General features: G+C 39.2%; 1 protein-coding gene across 4 annotated transcripts in view; it reads right to left on the bottom strand.

The window, feature by feature from the left end:
• SYN2 (synapsin II) overlaps positions 1-24,943 on the bottom strand; it is a 187,407-nt gene that overhangs the window by 21,432 nt on the left and 141,032 nt on the right. For all 4 annotated transcript variants that reach the window (XM_086618905.1, XM_086618906.1, XM_086618907.1 and 1 more), the window contains exons 7-10: positions 23,649-23,791; positions 18,615-18,689; positions 14,561-14,663; positions 2,798-2,947 (exon numbers count right to left, since the gene is read on the bottom strand). In XM_086618905.1, coding sequence (XP_086475031.1) covers positions 2,798-2,947; positions 14,561-14,663; positions 18,615-18,689; positions 23,649-23,791 — 471 coding nt within the window. The remainder of the gene's footprint in view (positions 1-2,797; positions 2,948-14,560; positions 14,664-18,614; positions 18,690-23,648; positions 23,792-24,943) is intronic.

Here is a 24,943-nt window from a genome sequence, read left to right as displayed (position 1 = left end):
GCAAATATTATCTTTGGATTCATCCAAAGCTTTGTTTGTTTAAGAGGAAAAAACTTTTCACAGACACGATGAGTGACAGCAATGACTGAGGAATTTAGGAACTTTCTTAAAATGTTCCTTGTGTCCTATTTTCACTCTGGGCTTACGCAGGCAGGTTTCTTTGGAAATGAGTAAAAACTTTATCTACATACAACAGACAAGCAGTTTCTCTGAATGACACCAGTAACCATAAACCTTTCTCTTCCCTTGGCTTCTTTAAAGCCAGGGAAACACGCCTACCCAAGACCTTTTATTTTTTTCCCCAAAACATGAAATATCAAATGCTCTAGATGTCTGTGAATCTGTTCATGTTACACTAATGTCTATTACTGTTCTAAATTTTTATTTCTGTTGACTTGTACGCTCTGGGCAACTCTAAATTTGACACTTTGCTTCATTTGAATATATGGCTAATTTACTAGTCCTAAAAGACACTGTATTTTGGCATAAGGCGATTTATTTTTTCCCCTCCTTGTCTTTCTTTTTCAGTGCTCTTTACAATGGACTTGAGTCATGTTGGATGGAAACTTCTCCATTGTACGTGGTTCCGTGGTTGAAACAATTTTGTGCTTAGTTTCAAGTGGCTGTAATATAAATAGAAGCCACACCACTTTTTTATGTGGGATGGTGTATTTTTATAACTTAAAGCATGATGATATATTTGAAGAACAAATTAGTCATTCTGCCTCAAGAACTATTCTGTCTGAGGTATGCCACAAAATTGTTTTCAAATTGTTTACCTGGTGTGGAGCCTACTGAGAGCAAAAATAGATTCTCGATTTAGGCTTGGTAATTCCTGTAGTACAGTTTGGCTTATTCTGTTGCTTAACTGATTACCACGGAGCTGTGCTGGTACAGAGCAGCAATAACAGTCCTTAATAGTTCATCTCAGAACGGATTTTCTTGTTTTTTTCCTTCAGTATAGTAATACGAGTTTGTGAAAGTTGTAGCTGATAATGCTGCTCTTGATCAGACCTGCTGCCTAGCTATGAAGACATAAAAGATGGTATTAGCACTCTGTAGCACTTTGCAAAGAATCATAGAATCGTAGAATGTTTTGGGTTAGAATAGACCTTTTAGAGCTCATCTAGTCCGACCCCTCCTGCCATGGACAGGGATGTCTTTCACTACACCAGGTTGCTCAAAGCCCTGTCCAACCTGACCTTGGACACTTCCAGGGATGAGGCATACACAACTTCTCGGGACAACTTGTTCCAGTGTCTTACCATCCTCATCATCAAGAATTTCTTCCTTATATCCAACCTCCATCTACCTTTTTCAGTTTAAAACCATTACCCCTTGTCCTGTCACTACAGGCCTTGGTAAAAAGTCTTTTTCTTACAAGTCCCTTTTAAGTATTGAAAGGACGCAATTAAGGTCTCCCTGGAGCCTTCTCTTTTCCAGGCTGAACAATCCCAAGTGTCTCAGCCTTTCTTCACAGGAGAGGTGTTCCAACTGTTTGGTCATTTTCGTGGCGCTCCTCTGGACCTGATCTAACAGCTCCATGTCTATCTTGCACTGGGGACCCCAGAGCTGGATGCAGCTCTGCAGAGCAGAGTGGAGGGGGTGAATCGCCTCTCTCGTACCTGCTGGCCACGCTGCTTTGGATGCAGCCCAGGACACGGCTGGCTTTCTGGGCTGCCAGTGCACACTGCCAACTCTTATCCAATTTGTCATCTACTCATATCCCCAAGTCCTCTCTGCAGGGTTGCTCTCAATCAGTTAATTACCCGGTCTGTAGTGATACTGGGAAGCTGCCATGACCCAACTGCCATCCAGGTCCTTCTGGAGAGCATCCCTTCCCTCTAGCTTAATGACTGCACCACTCAGCTTGGTGCAAACTTGCTGAGGGTACCCTCAGTGCCACTATGTATGTCATTAGGAAGATATTAAACAGTATCGGTCTCACTACGGACCCTTGAGGGACACCACTTGCTACTGGTTTCCATTTGGACATTGAGCTGTAGGCTGTAACTCTGGATGCAGCCATACAGCCAATCCCTTATCTAACAGTCCACCCATCGAATCCATATCTCTCCAATTTAGAGGCAAAACTTAATGTTGTTAGAGCCTTTTACAAAAATAACACACTCTCAGACGTTATTTAAAGGATCAATAAAATAAACTTCACATATTGTAAGCATGGAAATGGAAAGACAAAGATTATTTCCCAAGTCTGAAAGCCAGCTGTTAGCAAGGCCAGGGCAGAATTCAGCATCCCCACACTGCAACTGTCAGGCCATGTAAGATAAAACCAGTGAAATGCATCCAGTTGCCACCTTTGACAGCAGTTTTCTAGCACGCTAAACATATTTCAGGAGTTTCCTAGATTTGAAAGGTATTTTCATGAATTGCAGCACATAAAAAAAGATTATCATGTAATTCGTTTCTCACAAGAACTACTGTCTTAGAATCCTTTCTGACATCCTCAGGGCAAAGCTTGTCTATGACAGTGCTCCTTCTTATTTCCATGATATTTTATACAGATGTAACTGAAAGGAAACAATAGAAAGACTGGTAATCCACTCAACCCAGTTTTCAGTTTACTGACAGAACCACACCAACACTTGCACTCCTTGATTATACGTGGGAGTAATCTCATTTAAATATGACAACCCTATAAAACATATTGACAAGTTCTTGAATCCTTGTAGTTCTGGGCGTATCTGCATAGTTTTCCAGCCAAATTCTTTGAGGAGAATTTTGAGTTTAAAATTGTAGAATAGGATGCTCTATTTTAAAACCAAAAGTTTCCTACCTGAGGCTGCTGAGTGGCAGTGGGTCTCTGAGGAGATGGTATAGGAGTTTTGGACAACATTTGGTTCATTTTGCTTACGACTAGATCAGTTATATGTTGCCTGTCTTCAGTCTGATGCTCACCAATCAGAGGCATTGAACAGTCCATGACCTGTAAAATAAGACATCAGCTATTGAGATGGCACCAAAGGACACTCGTTCCACATCTGTGTAGAATGTCCAGTCATCTGTTTACTTAATTGTTTTTAACAAGTCAAACAAGGTCTGTAGGAGTGACATATGTTATCTCTGAAAAAAAAAAAATTCACAGTGCAGGGTATGGGTCAGCTGAGCAAGAGAGCAGGAATTTCACAAGGTTGTCTCTTTCCAATCGTCAGGCAATCTACAGTATGACACTTGGGCATCCACTCTCCGGGGAACACGACTCCTGTGGGAAGCACAGCAGATACGGAAAATGAAGTTTCTTATGCTATTCAGTGGTCTGCCAAAAATCTGAAGTAATTGTCTGCGCTTCTGTCTAAGCTACGTTTCTGAAGATTTTCTCTCTTCTGTGATTTTCTGGCTCATGCCATGTTCATCAGCTGAATCAGAACATCGAAATGCAAACTAATACTTCACCTTCCTAGGTATTTGCTGGATTTCTTCTAGGGAAGGCTGGATCCTTATTGAATCATGAGAAAATTTAAATAAGACCTTTATGATATTGATATGCTTTTTTGAAAAGTAGTGTGGCTGCAGTGCAGCTGATGCAAAAAAGAGGTAAGAATTTCTACAAAGAAAGCAGGATATCAGAGAGGCAAATAAAAATGTACACATTTCCATTCCAAATGTGGCAGGTTAATAGTGTTCAGCAACTATTTAATTCAGCTATTCAGATGAATAAAACTAATACTAAATTCAGTTCACTTCAGTGGTTTTAAGTATTTGTTATTTCTACAGAGTATTTGTTATTTCTACAGTGCATCTACTTTTGGCGCGTCTGTGTTTGTTCCAGGGGAGATAAAAGTGTAACACAACAATCCCAACTATTATTCACGACAGCACTGGATATTCTTTTTTTCAACAATAAAAGGATTTAATTCACTTTTGAGAAACTGCAATCCTTTTCCAATACGTATCAAGGCTACTCAGAAAAAGGTGAAGGCGTGTCACCTGCAGCTCTGCTTTCTGGTGTCTCTCATAGACATGGATCACAAGTGACTGAGGCCTACAATATAAACAGTGGTATTAATAATTAATAAAGAGGCTGTCAGGGATAAAGCAGTTAGGCTACATTAGCAGCAATATATATTATTATATTATATATAAATATATACTGCATGGACGTCATTATATCTGACCTGGTTAGACTCTGTGTACAAACTGAGTTGTGCCCATCTAATTTCCAGTCTGTGCAAAGCTGTCCAGCTGCCACATCTCGCCCAAGGTTTCTCACTAGTGCAGGCACATCAGGCAGCAGACACAACAAGTTGTGCTGGTAAGAGAGGAGGTGGTGGTGGGTGACGAAGGAAAGAATCCTCAGTAAGGAATCCTCGTGGGTTTTGCACAGCGGCGGAAGGGTCAGTGGGGTTTATGGGGTGTTTTAGTACGTACAAAAGTGCACCTTCCTGAATCTTTTTGGCTTCTGAGGTTCCTTCTCAACTGCAGGTAAATGGAACAAGACTGAAAAGGTTCAACAGAGTCAAAAGAGTGCTGGAGGACTCTTGCTGCCACAGGCAACTGTAAATGCTAATGGTCAGAGAAACACCTTAAACTTCCCTCTCTCTTCTCTAGTCTCCAGCAAAAGGAGGAGAAAGAGCGCTCCGCTATTGGGAGGCAGGGCTGTTTTGGCTAGAGAGGTTGATTTCTGTCTCTTCAGGTGGGCATTCTGCTGTAAGTTGTTGCCTTGAGCTATTTTTGTTAGTTGTCCAGCTTGTGTAGTTGAAGGGAAAATATTGAAATTTTGTGATAAGACCTGATTCTGCAAATATTTACCAGGTGGAAGGATTTTGTTGTCTGTAAGGGGGACACAGGGATCAGACCGAAGAGCATGAAGTTAGTGCATGTGCCTTGTACGGATCCCTCCTGAGGTGGAAGGGACATAGTGGGGACAACAAAACTCTTCTCAATCCATCGATCTACACTGAACACTTTATCTACTTTATAAACAAAGAGCACAGTTTCACCTTCCTTCTTTTCGATATGCAAATGCTTCTAGGAATTAGACACACGAATTGGGTACTTGAAGAGACATTTGGATTTCAAAGAACACGCATTTTCACTGTAACACTGCGATGTTATCTCTCGTCTTGCACAGTAGCTGGGAATGAGCCGCAATATAAATAACATTACCTAAGCTTGAGGATTTTCAAAATGCTTAAGTGCTACAGAAATTCTTACAGAGGCTGACAGAGACTACTTTGTTCTAATAATGAGATTAGTTTGAAGCCCAAAAGCATTTACATCATTCTTCTGTTTGCTCATTTACCAGAGACACTGGCATCGTGTATTGGCAACCAAAATGCTGGCAACACTTGCTCTGGGATTTTCAGCTCTAGGATGGCTCCTCTAAGCTTCCTCACAGCCAAAACGATTTAAAATCAAGTCAATGATTTAAACCCCAAGTCAACAATGAAACACTAAGCGAAGTCCAGAGCAAATGTTTCCTAAGAAATGAATGAATGTTTTTCCACTCTTGGGCCACATCAACCGTGTTGCCGAAATGCTTAATAATGACACAGAAAGTTTCTATAAAATTTACCGTATTTTTTCTATACATATTTTTGAGTGGAACATAAAAAAAAGTTTTTAATTAATTGAGAGAAAGATATCGAATCAATACGAGTTGATATTTCTGAATGGGTAAAACGTAGTCTTGCTGGTTGTATGGCTCTTGAAATGTAAAATTTTTGTGGATTTACTTTAGTATTAAATCTGCTGAATTATTGCTATTTCTTAAAACTGTTTTAATGCTGAAAGATCCACTTCATTTCATCATGAACTTCTTCTTGCAAGAGTAATATGCACAATGCCTGGAGGGAGGAGGCAACCATATATGCCAGATACTCTGGCCAGGACTTTAAAGTGTTAATAATGACTGAATGTTAGAATGTCTTGATGTCAGTGTGAAGGACATTGGATGTTTGACTCTCTGCTGCAAAACATCTGATTTTCAGAGAGGGAGTAATGTCTGCAGTCTCAAAATCTGCCCCCCTTAAGGCAGGCATTAACAACGGTTAGTTTTGAAAACCTTGCCCTGCTCACTATCAGGTGTGTATTAACCCCCTTTTACCCAACAGCAGAAGCAACAGTTACAGGTTTCACGAGTGTGCAAAGAAAACTCTTTGTTTACCATCCACTGGCATTAAAAAAATTCTTTGGAGTGACTGTGAAACAAATTGCCTAAAATAAGACCCTGCCAAAGGATTAGCCAGGATTAAGATCCGGAGGACTGGGTTCCAACTGAATTTCTATTTTTAAACACTTCCATAACTGCAAGTTCACGTATCAACTTTCTCGAGGAGATATTGCCATGCTGTTTACCAGAACATGGGGAAAAGTGTAGTCCTATGGCTAAGGATAAAAAAAGAAGCTTTGAAGCGTTGCTCAAAACTTCATGTCCACTTCAGTAGAGAAAATGTTACGATCCCTGAAGACAGTATTCTCAAGCATAGCTGCCCTATTCACATACTGAGGCAGATTCAAACGCATACGACATTAAAACCCACAACTATTTGCCCTGGAGAATGTTTTGTCGCTTGGACAGGTTCTGATGTTGTTAAAAACCCTGTTGCTTGTGCCACACTTGCACAAATGTTGTTGGCCAAAGACATGCTGAACCTAACACTGAACAAGTTCCGAGTCAGATGCTGTGTCTTGAACGGTGATAAGCTACAAGGTGTTCCGGTGCTTCCCTGAAGTACAAAGGTAGTGGCCAAAGTGGTGACAAGAGAAGGTAAGGCAGCAGATTATCAGGAAAACTACTGATCCCGACGTGAAATGTCACTAAACAGCTGAGTAAGTAAAAGATTACCGAGGCTTAACAGCAGTTCAGTTGCAGGACACTCTCCAGTTTAACACCTGACTGGAGTCGAGCGGCTCCGTGCGGGTGGGCAGAAGTCACGGGTGGCCGGAGGGGATCCTAGCGCAGCGCGGACACCCAGCCTGCAGGTCGCTTAGCTTCCCTCCCTGCCACTGCTGCTGTGCCTCTCCAGGATGGAAGTTCACTTTGCTTCTGCTCTTCCTTGGCTAAGAAGCTAAGATCAAGGTGAATACTTTACAGCGAGGGTTTTGTTGTCTTTTTTTTTTTTTTCCTTTAAGAGAATGCAGTCTATTTTCCTTCCTAGTAAAATAATTAATCACAGTTATCAGAAATCAGTAATGTTTTATTTAAATGTATCTTAAGAACTAAAAATATTTTGGGTAGCTCTAACAGTTTTTAAAACCTGAGAGTGGCTAACAGGAATGTCATGCTGGCATTTCCCCCACTTTGGAGGACTTGACAAAGTTTAAACATACACAAAGCATCCTGTTTATAAATAGTCTATTTACAGTCTGTACTAGTTTTAAAATATCATTTAAACACAGCCAGTTGTTTTTTTTCAGTACCTAGTTCAGCTATTTAAAATACTGGAGTTTCCCAGTAAGACGATTTCATAGAAAAAAAAGACATCTCTGCAATTTGTGAAGTCAAATATGTTTCTTTTGCAGATGCCAGTAAAACGTGGGTCACTACGAATTACGGTCACTTCATTTGTATCGCTTCCATCTTCAATTTAAATGTATTTCAGTAACCAACTCTATGGGATGAGTTTCTCTTGTCACGCAAGAACCATGTTTGAAGGAGAAACTACTCTGAGTGCCATTGTCCAGACACAGCTCTCCATTACGTAGCTTGTTCCCCACCAAAGGACTAAGGAAGATCTCTTGGGGCTTTCTGAAGCCCCAGCCCAAACGGTGCTGGGAAAGGCAGAGCTGTGGAGGTCAAAGGAGGGGCAAAGGTAAAGAACTCTCTTGGTAACAGTAGGAGAAAAAGGTGTTTGTCAGGATGCTGAAATACAAGAGGAATATGAAGGAGTCTGACAGAATAACGACATATTGATGAAATCCATGGATTTCATATGGAAAAAGACCTACGAATTACAGGAGAAGATATGATAACTGGCAAGTGCAGAGAGAGAGGAGGAATTCATGTCTTCGCAAGTCAGGGTAGTTTTGAAGGTCCGTGCTTGAGAGTGTGAGGACTGAGAAATAACATTGACTTTGGTTTGTGAATAAGGGGAGCTGGACTGCGGTGTTGCTGTGCTATGAGTGTGTCATTCTTCTGTGTTGTTTTTGTGGGACCTGGATGTCTCCAGTTGTGGTGAAAATTCTGACTGTAAAGGCAGAGGCTGATACAGATTTTAACTTAAGAGTTCTAAATATGGGGAAAGTAATCGACATGAAGAAAAACTAAGTTTGAGGAGGTCATTTAAGACTGAATGGGATGTCAGAAGAGACAGTGTGACTTCTGAGAAGTGAGGGAGTGACTGGGTAGGAAGTAATCATGGGGCTTTCCCTGAGGTCTCCACAGCAGATGCAGGAATAATTTGTAATTGGAAACGTAACCACACCTGAGAAGTTGGTAGGGGATAGTACAGCAGAAAATCAGTGGTGACTGCTAGGAAATTTTTACAGTCCCTCCTGTCATGGGTGAATAACAACATTTGCAGAACCAGTTAGAACAGCTGGCAAAGTGAACCAAGCACTGCCAGATGAAGGATCCAGTGCCTACAAATTTATATGGTCTTGTTTTACTCTGGAATGAAAACAAACCCAGTAAATGACTTCTATGCCCAACCAAAATCAATGGAAAAAGGTGAATTTGTATGTTACAAACTCATGTAAACGTAGTAGGTTTTAAAAAAAGTGTAAAAATATATAGAAAATGCAGTTAACATATCTGAGAAAAATTCAAGTGCTTTGAAGAGAATATGAGATTGGTTTAATCTATAAAATAACAATTAAGTTAACATCACAATTAATTTTACCTGTAACATCACAATTAATTTTACCTGTATTCACCCTGCTATTAATAAAGTATGGTTCATTATGAACAAAAGAACACATCACATATAAGAAGTGTTAGTGTTGCTAATTTATAATTAAAAAAGTCACAGGTATTTTGACAGAGGATACAATAAACATAAATATTATATGAAAAAAATATTCTTAGGATGGAAACAAAAACACTAATGTTACTCACGCAGGTCAATAATTATTGACTCATTCAGATGAAAACTGGTGTCCCAGCAAAACAAATTTGTCCCTTCATTAACTATGTCACTGAATACACTTCTTTTACTTTTCTGTCTGAAAGAACAGCTGATGTCATTATTACTGGAATGGTGTCCGGAAAATTTCAGTGGATTAAATCTGTTACTTCCAAAATAAGAAAAAAAAAGGTCCAGAAGAGTTCATTGAATAAACCGAATTTTTTCTTTCACATCAAGCCCACATATGAAGGAATATATTAATGAATTAAGCACTAACGCATCAGAAACTTGCAAAAAGCTTAATTTAAAAGTTTTTTTTTTTTCTTCTAGAATTGTATCCTCTTAGCCATTTCTTATTAAGTCCTATTAGGAATAATTAAGTTATATTATTAGGAAACTTAGGAATGCTCCTTGTTTTGGAAATATGAATCTTCACAGACAGATGTGGTCTTAATTACAACTTAGTTATATCACCAAAAGAGTAATTTTAGAATCCTAAATGTTCAAAACTTCTTATAGTACCAGATTATAAATTATGAGAGACTTCTGACTTCATCAACTATTACAGCTGGATTTAGTTCCCTGACTAACCAGAATAGAAGGTATTCTTTAAGGATGGAAAGCCACTTAAGCATGTAAAAAAATCATGGTCATTATTATTTGCCACTCCTGCACATATTTATGTGCCAAATCAGAGAATCATGGAATCACAGAATGTCAGGGATTGGAAGGGGCCTCAAAGGATCATCTAGTCCAATCCCCCTGCCGGAGCCAATCACCTGATTTAGAGATAAAGTTATGTTTCTAGGGAGTTTTTAAAAATCTGTTTATTATAGGAGACTTGTATCTACAATATTGGCAAACGTGGTAAGACACAAAACTCCTCCCTCTCTTTTTTTTGTTTTAGGATAGGGTCTGAGCAACGTTGAAGTCAGCCACGCTTTGAGTGTTTGTAGTGTTAACAAAATCCTTGTTTCTACAGCTTGTTTCTGGCACAACAACGCTTGGCAGCTGAGTATTCCGATGAAGGTGAAAAGAATAGAGGACAAATGAATAGATAAGATTGTTACACAGCATAATAACTTGGCCTTCCTCCTGATCAACCTGACAACCCTTCCTTCTAGTTAAGCGATTCTTTAATTAGTTCAGTGCTCCCTAGTAGGAGTTTGGAGATAGTTCTTTGGAGGATTGAAGTAAAAGACAATTACCAGAAGGTTCTTCTAGAGAAGGTAATTTCTTCCAAGGAACAACTTCTAGGAAACAATGTTCTTTTAAAAGTCAAAGTTACCTCTTACAGCCCCCATCTAAAGAAACTGTAGACAGCTTGTAGCTTCACAGAAAACAGAGGCTGTATTGTATTTGAATAATATTATGACTTCAATATTGTGTCCCTCCTGTCTTCAGACAAACTGGTCTGCATTTTTTTTTCCTGGGGATGCATAAGGTATCCCTCAACTGCATAGCAAGAAGGCACAAACAGGCATCCTTCAAAATTCCCCTGGGAGTAGCATTTACAGCAGTGTGGAAAGATGGATGTGGAAAGATAAAAGTGTATCTCTTATATAAATGTTTGGGAAACAATGGTAGTATTGGCTTCAGCTTCTTCAAATGACCAGAAATCTCTAGGGGGGGCTAGAGAAAGGCAAAGATACTGATGCACAAACTAGCACTGGGGAGCTGACCCACATCTATAAAATGGACCCAAATCTAGCACCCAAGGCTATGAAACATGAGAAGCTGTACTTACACTGCCATTTCAAATATGCATAGAAGAGAAACTATTAGAGAAACTGAAGCAGAAAAAAAATATTTTTACCGTTGAAGAAGTGGGGCGTGATGACTGAATCTAACCTTAGGAACCAACACATTCTTATCTGCAATGTACGCGTACCGTACTAGGTCGCAGATAAAGAATCAATCTATAGTGGTGTTTTTTAAGAAGTACAGCTAGAACATCAGATTCATGAGCCACAATGTTTTACTGATTCCTTAATATCATAATGATATTATCAATAAATAAATAAATAAAAATAAATTATTGATTTATAATAATAAATATAAATAATTTTTGGGGAATAAGAGAAAGCAGAATGTTAAATCAAGGAATGACAAAATGACCATCACAAAGCAGTTGAATGGCCGCAATGTTAAAATAATAAAATTATTGATATAGGATAAAAAAGGAAAGGAAAGGACAATATGAAATTAATTAATAACCTTCCAGAAACAGTCATATAAAAAGTCATTGACATGTTTTATGTTCTAAGATTAGTTTAGAACGGATTTTTGTAAGCAGGTAAGTTGTTGCATGTGATTCTTAAACATTGTGGGTATTTTAAAACTATTGCCTGGGATTATGCATGTCCTAAAGCTCTTGTTGAACACCTTTGTCAAAACATGGACTACGTAATAAGTACTAATTCCTGTAAAATGCTGCTCTCCCAACATTATTACAGAAAATCCCTATGAAGTTCATTTCTGTCTAGAATGCTGGGTATATGAAGGATACTTTAGTAGAATCCCATCCTAATTCACTTTCACTCTGAAGCTGGATGCCATACACGGCTGCTTGCCTTTTGGTGGTTACCCTGGCTGGATGTTCAAAAATCAGGAAGAACATTTCCACAAACGTTATTTCATACATTAGGAAGTCGGTACTTTTCTTGTCAGATCATATCTGCAGAACTGAAGTGTCAGTAATGCAGAAACGTTCAGTTTTGCAGTAGGTGTATCAGTCACCATGATCACATGAGAGCACGGGTTTCAGTATGGGAGTGCAACTGGAGTGTAAACCCAGTATTTACAGACTGACTGTTCTGCTCAGCTACTGGTTCTTGACTGCAGCACGTACAAGCTAGCTTTAATAACGTGTTTATTTTCCCATGTTGAAAATGCACAAAAGGCAAAAAATTTTCCTATACTGGTGCAGACAGTCTTCTACTCTTCATTGTATCTTAGAATTATAGTGCAATAACTTAAAATTATAGTCTGATAAGCGTTGATGTAAGCTGGCTTGTTAGTAGCAAACGATGGTAAGTTGTACAGATGTTCTGCTGGATGTGAACTTTGCAAACAATTCTACATTTCAATGTCCTATACAGATTCTAAATATCCGTGCTGATGAGCATTACCATCTTCCAAACAATTCAGCTGATTCTGTAGGACAGCAAGAATTATCATGCTTCTAGCCACTCTTCCTTTTAATTGCAACATCCATTAGGTACACTACTTAAAATGCTCTATAAACCCAGATCCTGACGTATCCTGCAGTTCTTAGAATTCTGTTTGCTCAAAAGTACGACTGTATCTGGCATGGAAAATCAGGGCACTTGTTCAGAAGCAGGAAGCGAGGCGCTCTGTTGGCCCAATGTATAATTTGCACTGGCTATTTTATTTTCAAAAAACTGCTCCCCCTTCTCCTCCTACCACCAGACCTCCCAGGCCTGATGCAGGAATTACTTTGTGTACCTGACTTCAGCAGCAGCTGATGATGCTTGCTGGCTTTGCTCAAAAATTTGAAAAACTGTGCAATATCAAAAATGTCGAAACAGTTGAGTTCAGTGAAATGAAAGTTGCTGAGGAATGCAACAGGAGTGTCAACCGTTAAAATAAAGGAGACGACCTTCACTTCCATTGGAACATAAGATCCAACTATATTTGTACAGAAAGAGCAGGATGAAAAGAAAGTAGGGAATAAAAGAGATTGGTAGAAAGGACTAAGTAGCGTGGGTTGATGCCAATCATTTCTCAGACCAGCTTTAGCCACAGTGTGTACGAAACAGCATTGTTTTATGTCTGAAACCTCTAGTTCTTACAAGAACATACTTGTGAAATGCAATCCTACGCTGCTTTTGGATCTCTTTGCATGCAATACTTCAGTTTTTAACTACTATCATACGAGGTAAGGTAACTAAGATCTTACGTCTTACAATAATCTACACTTTTTTTTTATAGTTTAAATTTTGGGGTCAAAATTTATTGGATTAAAGCCAGCCAAATCACCACGGGATATCTCAAATGTAATGAATTTAGATAAATGAGGGTGTGTGGAAAATGCAGAGACTCATCCTCTGAGACATTTAGGAGGCATGGGAACTGCAGAGTATCCTACAAAGCTGTAAATGCCGTACGGGAGGCTGCCGAAGGCCCATTGCTGGAGAGGAGATTACTTGGGAGCAGAAATCAGCACCTTCCCAGGAAAGCAGAAACATCTGAGATACACCTGTGGCTACACCAAGCTGCAAGGTGGCACACATGACAAATCAGGAATTTCCTCCATATTTTACCATCAGAAGACACAGTGGTCTGTATCTAGAAAGAGGAAAATACTTTTTTTTTCACTCTTTCAAACCTCAGCCAGGTTTCATTGGGTCGAGCATTACAGATTTAACAGGAACTTTGGGGAGGGTGTGGGGGGAAAGACTGCACTATATGAAGGAGTAACAGAAGAGGTTTAGTATGGAATTAAATTTTATGCTACAGTGAGTTTTGCTATAATAAGGCACAGTCAGTTCTGATTTGGCCAGGCAGACTAAGGAAACAGGATTCCTTAAAATCTGCCTCAGCATCTCAGGAGGTAGTGATTCATTCTGTTTGGTTTGCTGAAGGTTTAATGCTGCAAGCTGCTCAGTCCTTTACAGTCCTATTGGTTGATTTGGGAATTATTAGCAATTGCTAGAGTGATAAATAAATTTGCAAAAGTAGAAGAGAAGAAAATACAGAGAGCTGTTTAACATCAGGACAAATTGAAGATTTTTACATATACAAATATTTTATGTTATAAATGGATACAAATAACTAGAGAGGGTCAATCCATAATCTCCAGATTACTCTCATGTTTTAGAAAAAAATACTCTTACTTTTGTTCTTTTGGAGTGGGAAGATTCTGAATATCCTTGCCTAACTCCTGAATAAAATTCTAAGAACATGGAAGACGCTGAAGAAATCCTGAATTGTGTGATAGGCAAGTGATGCTAGCTTGTTCTATGGCTAGACAATGTTATATTTATCCATAATAAACTTAAGGTAAACGAGAAACTTCAACTTTTCAAAATCATCTATGGCAGAAAACATCTGATTCATGAGGAATCAGATCTTAAAGGTAACATTTAGGCTAGAAAAAAGTAAAGTTGTTTCCACTTTATTCTTAACCTCCCTTTTCATGTAAAGACATAATTTTGTTGGGGTTCCCTTGGGATAGTGCTATCTATAAACCTTCCAGGAAAAACTGGTAAGCCTGCTCAGGAAAGAAATCATAAGGGTTGGGAAAATGTGACATCCACATTTGGTTTTGTTTTGTAGTTCGTGTACATTTCCTCAAACACTAAAAGACATTACCATATATATGGTTACATTTTCCAGCAAGTGTTGCCACTAACTTGGACATGTGGCTTGGAATTATGATTTAAATGTTGCTCAAAAATACACAGCTTTTCCTGAAACACAAACAAGCCAATGCCTATCACGGATGTTCTCTGCTTGAGTGTTTGTAATATATAAAAGCATATATTGGAAAAAGTGGGATTGCTTACCTCAAAAATATAATCTTTTCCATCCTTTCCATGTACAGCTTTAACAGCACAGATGTCCAGACCACCAAATATTTCAGAACAGGTGTCAACCCAAAGCTTGTACCTGTTTCATAAAAACAGTTTTTTTCTGTGAGTATCTCATCAGGCTCTTGTTTTTCTACAGGCTTAACCTAATCATGTATTTTATAAAACATTTGCTCTAAATTCAGAATTTTCACTATATTGTCAGTTTGTATTTCCCAGAATAGCAGATTAGAGATACTGGCCTGATTACTCTACTTTCCCAGTAGAATCCAGAAAAGCTGTGGCTCTGTATCCTGACCTACTGTTATGCTGGATTCTGTCCCAGTTTGTATTGGTCCAAACATGTGTCTGCTCTAAACTGTGAGTAACCTGAAGATAAGATATGCTGGAAGACAAACAGCGTTTAGCTGTATCCCATCCGTACATCCCATATTCAAGTGTGACAATCCCCTTGCCTATTATAGTTAGTAGTGTACTTAATTATGGATGGGTTTTATTCTTTTATCAGGAAAACTAGAACAAGAGTCTCTGTCTTAAATCACAGGTGCAACTGTATTCCCAAGCAGCAATGATGGCTTCACATGTACGTCACTTAACAAGGCAAAACAAAAATCCAGAAAAATCAACCCTTAGGATAATGCAAGAGAAAGACATGGGACAGTATGTAGAAGTTATGTAGCATGCAGGCATGGATAACGTTCTTCATGTAGAGTTACAGACAACTACAGTAAAATTCTACAGAAATGTCAAGAATTCTGAGGAATTCTACACCTCCGAAAAAAAGCTAGTGTTCCATACAGTATGAAACATAACTCCTCCAGTTGATTTCTAACCCCATGGTAAAAAATACAGACTGAAGAATGGACAGTTTACCCATTCTACATGCAATAGCAGGAACTATTTTTCTTGCATGAAGAGCTTTATCCATTCTGTGAATAGAGAGATTATGTGACTAACATGTGAATGAAGCGGGACTTACGAGAAAAAGAGTGAGGCAATTCCTGTGATCAAGTGCAGAACGGTTAGTGACGTAACGGGGAGCCATAACACTTTGGTGAGAGCGTTCTGAGGTGATGTAAGCTGGGTGTGTTTACTCAACGGCAAGGATTTACTCACAGGACACAAACTAGCACTGAGAACTTTCATTAACTAACAGCAGAGCTGCACATGGGTGCCCGTAGGTGATGATATGATTTTGAAAGGTTATACAGGCAGATGCCACAGTTCCACCAACTGAAGGACATGTTTTGCTTAAAAAAAACAGGTTTAAAGCAGCCATTTATCATAAACTTTTTTTCTGTTTCATTGGCCAGCATTTGAGTATAAACAAGAGCTACTTCCTTTTACAGACCCTCTCCTGCTCCAGCCTTTGAGCCACGATGACAGATTTGCCACATCATAGTATTTTCCATTGCAAAAAAAACCCATGTAATAAACATGGCATTTGACTTCACTGTAGGATCAAAGGAAATTCATTGCTGGGCTGAGAGTCTTATTCAGACATAAATACCTTCAGCAATAGCATCCCTTCCAAGTAAACTTATTAGGTCACATTCTTTTTATTTTCTTCTATCAAGTCTGTTCCAGTGGAAAAGTTTTTCTTCTAAGCAGAATACAAGAAATTGACACAACTGTTTGAAAAAATCCTGATGTTAATATTTTAGCAATGAAAATAATTTTTTTCCCTGTGGGAAACATGTTTTTTGTTCAAAATGAGATGTTTTTTTGGATGCCTCATAATTTCAACATCTGTAGATGCACTGACTGACTGGATTGCTTGCATGCACTTGCTTATAAATAACTTTTTTTTTGCTGTAAAACACCGTTGTTTATCTTAGAAAGGCATGAGGACAGCAAAACTTCTCTTTAACAGTAAATATCTGGACTTACATGAAAAAAGAAGAATACATTTTCTTTAAAATAGCAAAACATTAATCAGATCTATGAAGGCATTTTTAATAGTTTGTCTTCTGCCAACAAACACTGAGCTGGAAAAATACAGTTAGATTTGGAAAAAGAGGTCTTGGACGGACTGGCCTGTAGTGTTTTAAACCCAAGGCTTGCCCAGTAGGTCTGACAAGAGGTCACGGGTTCCATTTTCCCAGGGCCAACGTAGCGTGCAGCAGCCTTAGGCCTGACGGATGACGAAGTGGTGCTCCTCAGGTGTCTGACACGCAACACGGTGTGCCAGACGAGGTGTGCACTTAGCAGAGGTCTCTACTCTTCGGGTCCTATTTAGGGAGCAGAGCCTCTCCGAAATGGAGCGGTCAACAAGAATGGGTCACATTGGAATGTGCTTGTTCTCCGCCTCATCATTCTCCCTTATTGTGCCACATTCTTCTTTCTTGTCTAAATTTCCAGACTAAGATTTGCATTCAGTCAACAACGCCAGTTCAAGCGCCGCTTTCGAAACGCTTCTTCCCAATTCACGAGATGCATTATAAATCAAATGCACATGCATCAGATTTGATTGCTTTTGGTATGCCATTAAACTACTTCAGCCCTTCAGAAAACTTCAATTTTCCCTTCTCTTCTTTGCTCTGCTTTGTGTATTTCAGTGAGTGATCAAAAAAGAAGTTCTGTTTTGTTGGCTAGTGTTTTTTCTAACGGGAAAATACCTATTATAATCTGATTATCTTACATTCCAAACTGGAAGCAGAAGCAAAGCACACGGAGCATTTACAGTGAGGCAGCCAGGCAAGGTCAGCGCTTCCCACTCCTTACCCATACTCGATATTGTTTCGTTTTCCTTACGGCAGATCTGAAGTGCCCGTGTTTTCAGAGGCACAGCTCATGGACTGTAATTACACACACTAAAGCACACACTTTCTTTTCCCTCTCAGCGAAGGCATAACCTCACTTTCTAAAGGAAGGTGGGAGGGGAATGAGAAAGAGAAAATAATGTGGCTCCGCTCCATCCCCAGAGGGGAGATCAGTGAGGACACAGTCTAGACAGGGCTTGGGCAGCAGGGAGTTGTAATTCCCGTCTTACTTGTTTTCACCTTTCTCAGGGCAGGCAATGGTTCAGTTCCTGTGCCTCCCTCAGCTCATAAGAGGGACCAAGTTGTAGGTTGCAGACTTTGGGGGAAAAAAAAACCCAACCAAACCCACCAGAAAAAGACTACTGTTGAACTTTCAAACACTTTTTAAATTATGCTTTTACTGCATGGAGATTTTAGCTTCCACTGGTAGCAAACGTTGGAGAAGCTGAACAAAAGAAAATTCATAGCCATCAAAAAGCCTCACAGATTTATTTTGCAGGAAAAAGAGGTTTATATGTTGCAGAGGAACTTGGAGCAAACGAGTGGTACTGAGAGAAGAGTTCTGTCAATAGAAGACCTGAGCTTCACAATGGAACTGCAAGGAGAACGTGTTTGACTGGACTGCAAAAAGTATCCAGCATAAGGCTGGGAAAGGAAAAGCAGAGTAAACCAAAGTACAGAGCTGGACTGATGACACAAGGGAAATAAGCTTCAGTATATCCCAGCGTCGGGGTAAAAAGCCTCACAGTGCAGTTCAGTGGAATTTTCAAAAACAGAAAATAAGCAGTTTAGCAGGATTGAAAGTAGAAAACAGAAATATGATTTAAATAGGCAAAGACGAGATTGTGTGGTTATAATAGATGATGTAGAGGGAGAAAAGTTTAAAACACTGTGGCATGGGGTCAGACTGTTAGGTAAAAGAGGGCGAATGAACCAGAGGAAATGACTGATTGGTGGAATCTGAAAAGTTGACTTTTCTGAAGGGAATTCCAGTGGTTTTCTAGGTGCAGATAGGGAGGTAGGAACCCAAGGGTGCACTTAAGCCTCTAAAGCTGGTACTCAGTTTGGGTAGTTAACTCTGAGACAAGTCACAGGGAAACCCTTGGCTCATGTGCTTTCATCTAACTCAAAGGGCTTTTTTCCAAAATGAAGGGGAGACATACATTTACTGTGAATTGCACATCAGCAATGTGATTTCTTTAAAAATTCATTTAAAATAAAATTCCATTAATTTTTTTAAATTACCTTTTACATGAGACTTGACTTACTTATCTGACATAGCAATTTGTTCCAGCATTGCAGAGCCCGTGTTTGTCTTCCAGTTTCCGGATATGGAAGTTCTCCTGAAAGGGGGAAAACATTACAAAGACAGCCAGTGGTTTTGTATTTTCACTGCCTCTTAAATTACTCTGATTTCCACATGAGCACTATAGCAGTATTTACACCTTTGTCGTATCTGGCAGGTTATAACAGAACATCTAAACCATAAAGAGTTCTAGCAGGCATCACAACTGTCAGTAATACTCACTTCACCGTAGGCATGTTAGGAAGCACAACAACGCTGTGAAATTTGTGTTCCCCATTTATTCATTCAAGACTTTTTTAAAAAAACACCTACTATGATGAAGTGAAAGTGTTAGCAATAAGCTGCTACCAGTTAAAAACAGATCGAATAGCCTGTAACCTACTACTACTGCAAATGTCAAGAAAATGAAGCTTCAGCTTCTCATTTCAAATCCATCCCACAGCAGAGTATGGTCCCAATACTCAAAAATCAAGATATCTATCTTTTTAACATCTCCAAAGTCATCTCAGATCTGTTTCAGAGCTGGATTTTGGTTTCTCCTCCAGGTTTCTGCTAGTTTACTAATATAATCTAAACAGTTTAGGTCAAGGCTTGAGTATACCATCTTTTATTTAATCTCTAAGAAAATAAAAAAATCATACAAAGTTTTTTTTCCCCTCAGACCTTAGGACTGCTACCGGGGCTGACAAGACTACTATTTTCTGAAACCTAAATGCTGTACTGGGAATAGGCTATGGATACAAATTATGAAGTGTTTCCAGTTAGTAAAATAATAGGAACATCTGTAATGTATTAAAAGTATATGAGGCAGCAGCTATAGCGCTCTCTCCATTTTTCTGTTAACCTAATTACGAGGGTCAGTAGCAATCGTGGGGGAATGTTGGCTGTTCTGTGGGAGCCTCATAAAGTTAGCTGAATTTTCAAGCCATATCCTTTGCTGATGTGGAAGAAACTAGAGAAAGGGGAAGGTGTGTGCTGAGTGCTGTGTGTAAGGTAACTTTGCCCAGTCATAAGGCTATTTTGGGATTTCTGCTTCGTTTTCCAAGTTTGTTTCTATGTGTGTACTTACAAATTAAATATTTTAAGTTCATTACTACTCTACACACATATTCTGCATCAGAGAGATAATACTTCTCACAAATGACAATTCAGCTCTACTGCAGACTTCTCAAAGGCATTCTTAGCATGTACTATTTAAGGTGTCTTAGCCAGCAAGATGTGACCAATTCAGAAAAAAAAAAAAAAAAAAGAATTGTCCTGAAGTCTTTTAGCAAGTGTTAAGTGATACATAAGCACCTGATCAGACCATGTGGCACTTTAAACCTCAGATATAATTTCTGTAATTCGCCTATCATTTCTTCTACTGAAATATGTAGGTTTCCCACCCTTCTTCACGTCTGATAATTGCTAAGGGTTTTTCACATTGTTATTTCCTCCTCTTTTACTTATACTGAGTAATATAGAAAACAACTCCTAACACTTCTGAGTGCTTTACACTTAAGCTTAACATCTTTTCACTTATTTGGTCTTTGGAAAGAAGGAAGAACGGTTTTAAAAATGGGGAAAAAGGCATTATGATTAGTATAAACAATTCATAGTAACTTGAGCTTCCTCTTTTCAAACACCTTCCTGCTTTATTTAGTACCACCTGAAGTACACAATCCAAATTGTCTGAAGAGGGACTTATGAGCAGAAAAACATGTCGCAACGTCTACCTACGACTCTTGCGAAGGTACCCTGCTGAGCGGGTCGACTCTGTGGCACTGTCTTTGGTCAGCGTGTTCTGCTATTGTTTTATCAACCTCCTGATCAAAGCACATTACGTTATGGATTCAGAGTATTGCTTTTGGAGAGGACATTTAGATGTAGTGGGTTTTTTTAATTTCTGTTTTTCTTCGTTGTGTGTGACCCTTTTAACTCCATTTCCTTGAAGTCAGATGAATTCTGTAACGGTACCAAGTGCAGTTAAGTATGCGTCACAGAATGGTTTGAGGCGCTGTGGTATTTGGAGGGATCCAATGTTGCATTTTGGCTATAACCTCTACTGACAGATGATAAGCACCAGTGTTTTGTGAGTCATGGATCCACTTATACCACAATTTCCCACAGAATTATAAAACTGAAGCTCTTAATAACTCTCTTTAAAACTAGAAAAACAAATGTTCAGCTGGTATTTTTTGTGGTGACTCTCTAAGTACTCTGTTCCTGTGTCACAGAACAAAATGAGAACCAGCTGTAAAACAATATTCTACTGACATAATGTATATATATGCATATGAAGAATTTTACAGACGTTTGGTAAATCTTCTCCTTTTCATGATGCTTTGTAACAATGGATCAGTATTTCATTTTTGTGTGTCATTTAACTCTATGAAAGAATCTAGAGAAAAAATGATTGCTAAAGCTTTTAGCATTTGGATGAACCCATAGTTTCTCAGCAGAAACTTAAAAATAAATAAAAGGTAGGAGGAACAGGCTGTCATTTTAACTTATTTTTGCTGCCCCTTAGGCCAACTGCTTCTTCTGTGAAGAAGAAACATTTATGTTTGGAAATGATAAATTTGCCATGGGTGACTCTTCCAAAATTATTCCAGAGATTGAACAGCATTTAAATTTCAAGATCAAAAAAAAAAAAAAAATGCAGGGCTCTCTGCTACGAAATGTAGTGGTCCGATTTTTACTGTAGGGAGTGAACCATCAAGTTACTAATACTTCATCTGACTGCTGGTATCTGGTGGAGTGTCATAAGCATCAAGAGTTGGGCCGTATTCCTAAGACTCTGCCACTTGGGAGCTTTAAGACACCGACAAATCAACTCCATTTATTACAAACAACAGAGGAGGGGAGAGATGAGTAGCACAACACAAGAAACCTGCCTGTCAAAGCACTAACAAGAGAGAAAAGTACTATCCTAGCCTTGAAGAGGCAGAAGTAGTTGTATGAAAAGGTCTGGGATAGAGAAAGAAGGCAGACTGGTGGCTGGAAGTAGAGGGAGAACAAGGCTGTTGAATGGCACTGAGTAGAATAAAGGGGCAAGGGAGAACCTGGAGCAGTAAAAAAGGTTAGGCATAAGGAGTAAGGACTAAGAGACAGAAAGGTAGAAGTGGTCTGGGAATGCAGTGGGACTGAACCAAGATATGGTTTGGAGAGATAGGGGAGAGGTGACCTTAGGGTGTAGGATTATGGTGCTATTAGAAAAAGTAGGATGGGTGTCTTCAGATACGGGGCTAAAGCCACAAAAAATCAACAATGTAAGACAAACAAGCAAAATTGGAATTAACTTTCCTGGAGAAGCCAGGGGCTAAAAGCTCTGTCGTTCAGAAGCATATGTTTATGATTCTTATTGCCTATATGGAGAAGTGGAGTAGACCCAACACACCTAAAATTTTGTAGGGAGCTTGAATTACAGAGTTTCTGTCCTACGTCACTAAAAACACTTGAAAGTCATCAACAAAGGACTTCAGAAACCTCTCAATCCTCATAAGCTATTTGAGTGTTCTGCCTTGGTCACTGTGTACAACTGAAATTTCCAACACACTGGTTTTGCAAAATTTAGGTAGTTCTGTGTTTTAAATAAAGCAGAAGGATTGAGTGTCCATACTGCTGGATGGATCTGACCTATGGGAACAGTATTTCCACCCACATTTCTGTGTTGCGCTTTCTTGAGGCCCCTCAGATGTGCAGGGAGAGGCAGATGGACTGCTGAGCTGTTCTTGGAAGGCCCAGTCTTTGATATTCTTTCTCAAATACCTCTTCCAGTCCTGTGACAGGAGAGGCCAGCGGTTACTCACACAGTTTTGATCTTGTGACTGTACGTCTTAGGGGAGAAGTCAAGAGTATGAGGTCTTCCAATATCAGCCTAAGGAATTGTATTCTGCCCCTTCCTCCCACCTTGGATAAGAGGTTCTACTCTTTCATGGAGCTTGTTGGCTGTTCCTGAATTACTTGACACTTAATGCTAACTCTGTCTTTAATATTATAAAACATTTTACACATTTTCTTTAACCCAACTCCAACTTTTGATTCTCTTGGTACTTATGGTTTGCTTGGAAGTCAATTATTTTTACTGATAAAGAACTTGACTGTACCTTACAAATGTCAGCATACAAGAACTCTTTGATCCCTCCAATGTTACAGGAGTTCCTAGAGAAATATCTTTGCATGTGTATGTGGGTGTGCAGATGTAAATACATATGTGTATTTTTATCCACGTTTTATTACATTTTTCCTGCTTCAGAATTGTAAGCATGAGGGAAAAAATACATGAGATGATCTAACCTGTCTCAAAAACATGAGTGAAATGAGTGTCTGTCAGATGACATAATTGAAATAGAGGAAAAATATACATAAATGCAATTACCATAGCTCAGCTACTACATGATAACCTGTTTTGCTACTCTAGCTTCATGGTGCCTGTGAAACTGAAACAGCCTTTTTTTAGTCCCCTGCATAGTCACGATCTTTAAACAAACACCTCGATTCTAAAATTAGAAGATATTTTCATCCATATATGTGAAGGCCATTGCAAGATTTGAATTTTTCTTACATGTGTTATGTTAAAAGAGGAGTACTTTGTTCCATTGAAGTGTTACGATGCAAGTTTGCATGAATGAATGCCATCTAGATACCCTTAGAAGGAGAAGAAAATTTGACCCTAAGTTGGTGAAAAGATACAAAGGAATCTGATTTAACAAGTCCTCTAGAAAAACAAATCCCCTTCCAAGTGCTCCTTTCTTTAAACGAAAAAATAAACAAAGATTAGCAGGAAAACCACTCTGGCAGGCTCACCTGTTGTCTTATTCTCCTCCTCCCAGTCACAATCAACTTAAAAAACAAGTCTTGATAAATCTAGATGAAATATTGTCTTTCCAGTGAGTATGACAATGGAGGCACGGAGTCACCACATCAGCTCAGAGACTCATCCAACAGTCTTAATCTTACTGGTGCTTATCAATTTTGAAACAAAAGGATGAAAGAATATAAGGTTTTGGCTCACATGTATGCTTTGTAGTTACTGCCTATCTTTTGGATCCTGATGTCATATTTGGAGTCTATGAAGGGTTCAGTAGTGGCGTAGGTCTGAGTAAGTGCTACCACGCTGGCTATGTCCTGAAAATCGTAGTGGTTGTCTACCTTGATCTGTCGTCATCATACCATAAGCAAACAGCATACACAAAAGAAAAAAGAGCAATTAGGAATAAAACGTAGAATTCAGTTGCAAATGGCATTCATAAGAAGTATATTTTTTGACAGCATTAGTTTATAAAAAAAAAGAATTGGATATTTTATCTGATTTCTAGATTCTGTAACATTCTTGTAATTAGAGTATGTCTTTTTCTAGGCAAAATATTACCTGTTCATTTCCAGAAAGCAATTTGCAGACAGTGGAACTTTATTTTGCTTTTCAGTTTGTTTTTTTTTAAGTGGTGATGTTAATTTTAGACCTGAAGGCTTTAGAATTTTTCAAGGTGTAATAATATGCAACACTAAGTTGTATAGAATTCTTGCTGATTCTGTAAATTGCTCATGTAACTGAATGTATATGGAGCCCACCGTGTCCTGGCACATCACATACCTCCCCGGGAGGGAAGAGATGAAGGGTCATGATATCTCCATGAGTGTGCATTCACATGGAGAACAGAGCGTTGGCTCAAGACAGCAGAATCAGTTTTTCTCATTTTCCCACTGCTCTGCAAGGAGTCAGACTTTCTAGGAGCAGAATGTCCTAGTTGGGGAACACTATGCTAAGATAGCGAATGGTAGGAAACCCATCAACTTTAACATCTTGAAATAAGATGGAGGTGGAAAAGTGGAGAATATTGACTTAGGGGGAGAGGGAGAAGGAGACTTTAGAGGACAGGTGGAGGACAGAGGCATTACTTCTGGAGAGGGAGGGCACATCTCTGCGGTTGACTTCAAGGAAGGTGGTGAAGTGGGGAGAAAAAGTGACTCAGAGAAGTCTTAGGGCTGGTGGAAAATGGGAGAGGGAAACTGGGACCGCAACAACACACTGACCCAAAGTACATTTCAGAAAGGTGAGGAAAGGAGGCAGGGAGTAGTATTTCTCATGTTATCTAATATTAGGAGAGTCTGCACCTCCTTGCAAGCCCAGCATCATCACCGGGTACTTCAAAGGGAACCTGTGGGCCAGAGTGCCCCAGCAGTGAGGTGGCACTTGCATATTAAATGGGTCTGGTGCAGCTAAGAGAAGTTATCGGGCCCAGACATTTGCTCTCAACTCTCCGATGGAGAACAACACAGACTAATTTGCCATTTGAGAGCCACAAAACC

The sequence above is a fragment of the Tauraco erythrolophus genome, chromosome 12, assembly GCF_009769465.1.
Source record: "Tauraco erythrolophus isolate bTauEry1 chromosome 12, bTauEry1.pri, whole genome shotgun sequence".
Taxonomy (NCBI): domain Eukaryota; kingdom Metazoa; phylum Chordata; class Aves; order Musophagiformes; family Musophagidae; genus Tauraco; species Tauraco erythrolophus.
The sequence above is the reverse complement of the archived record's forward strand: the minus strand, read 5'-3'. Positions and strand labels throughout refer to the sequence as shown.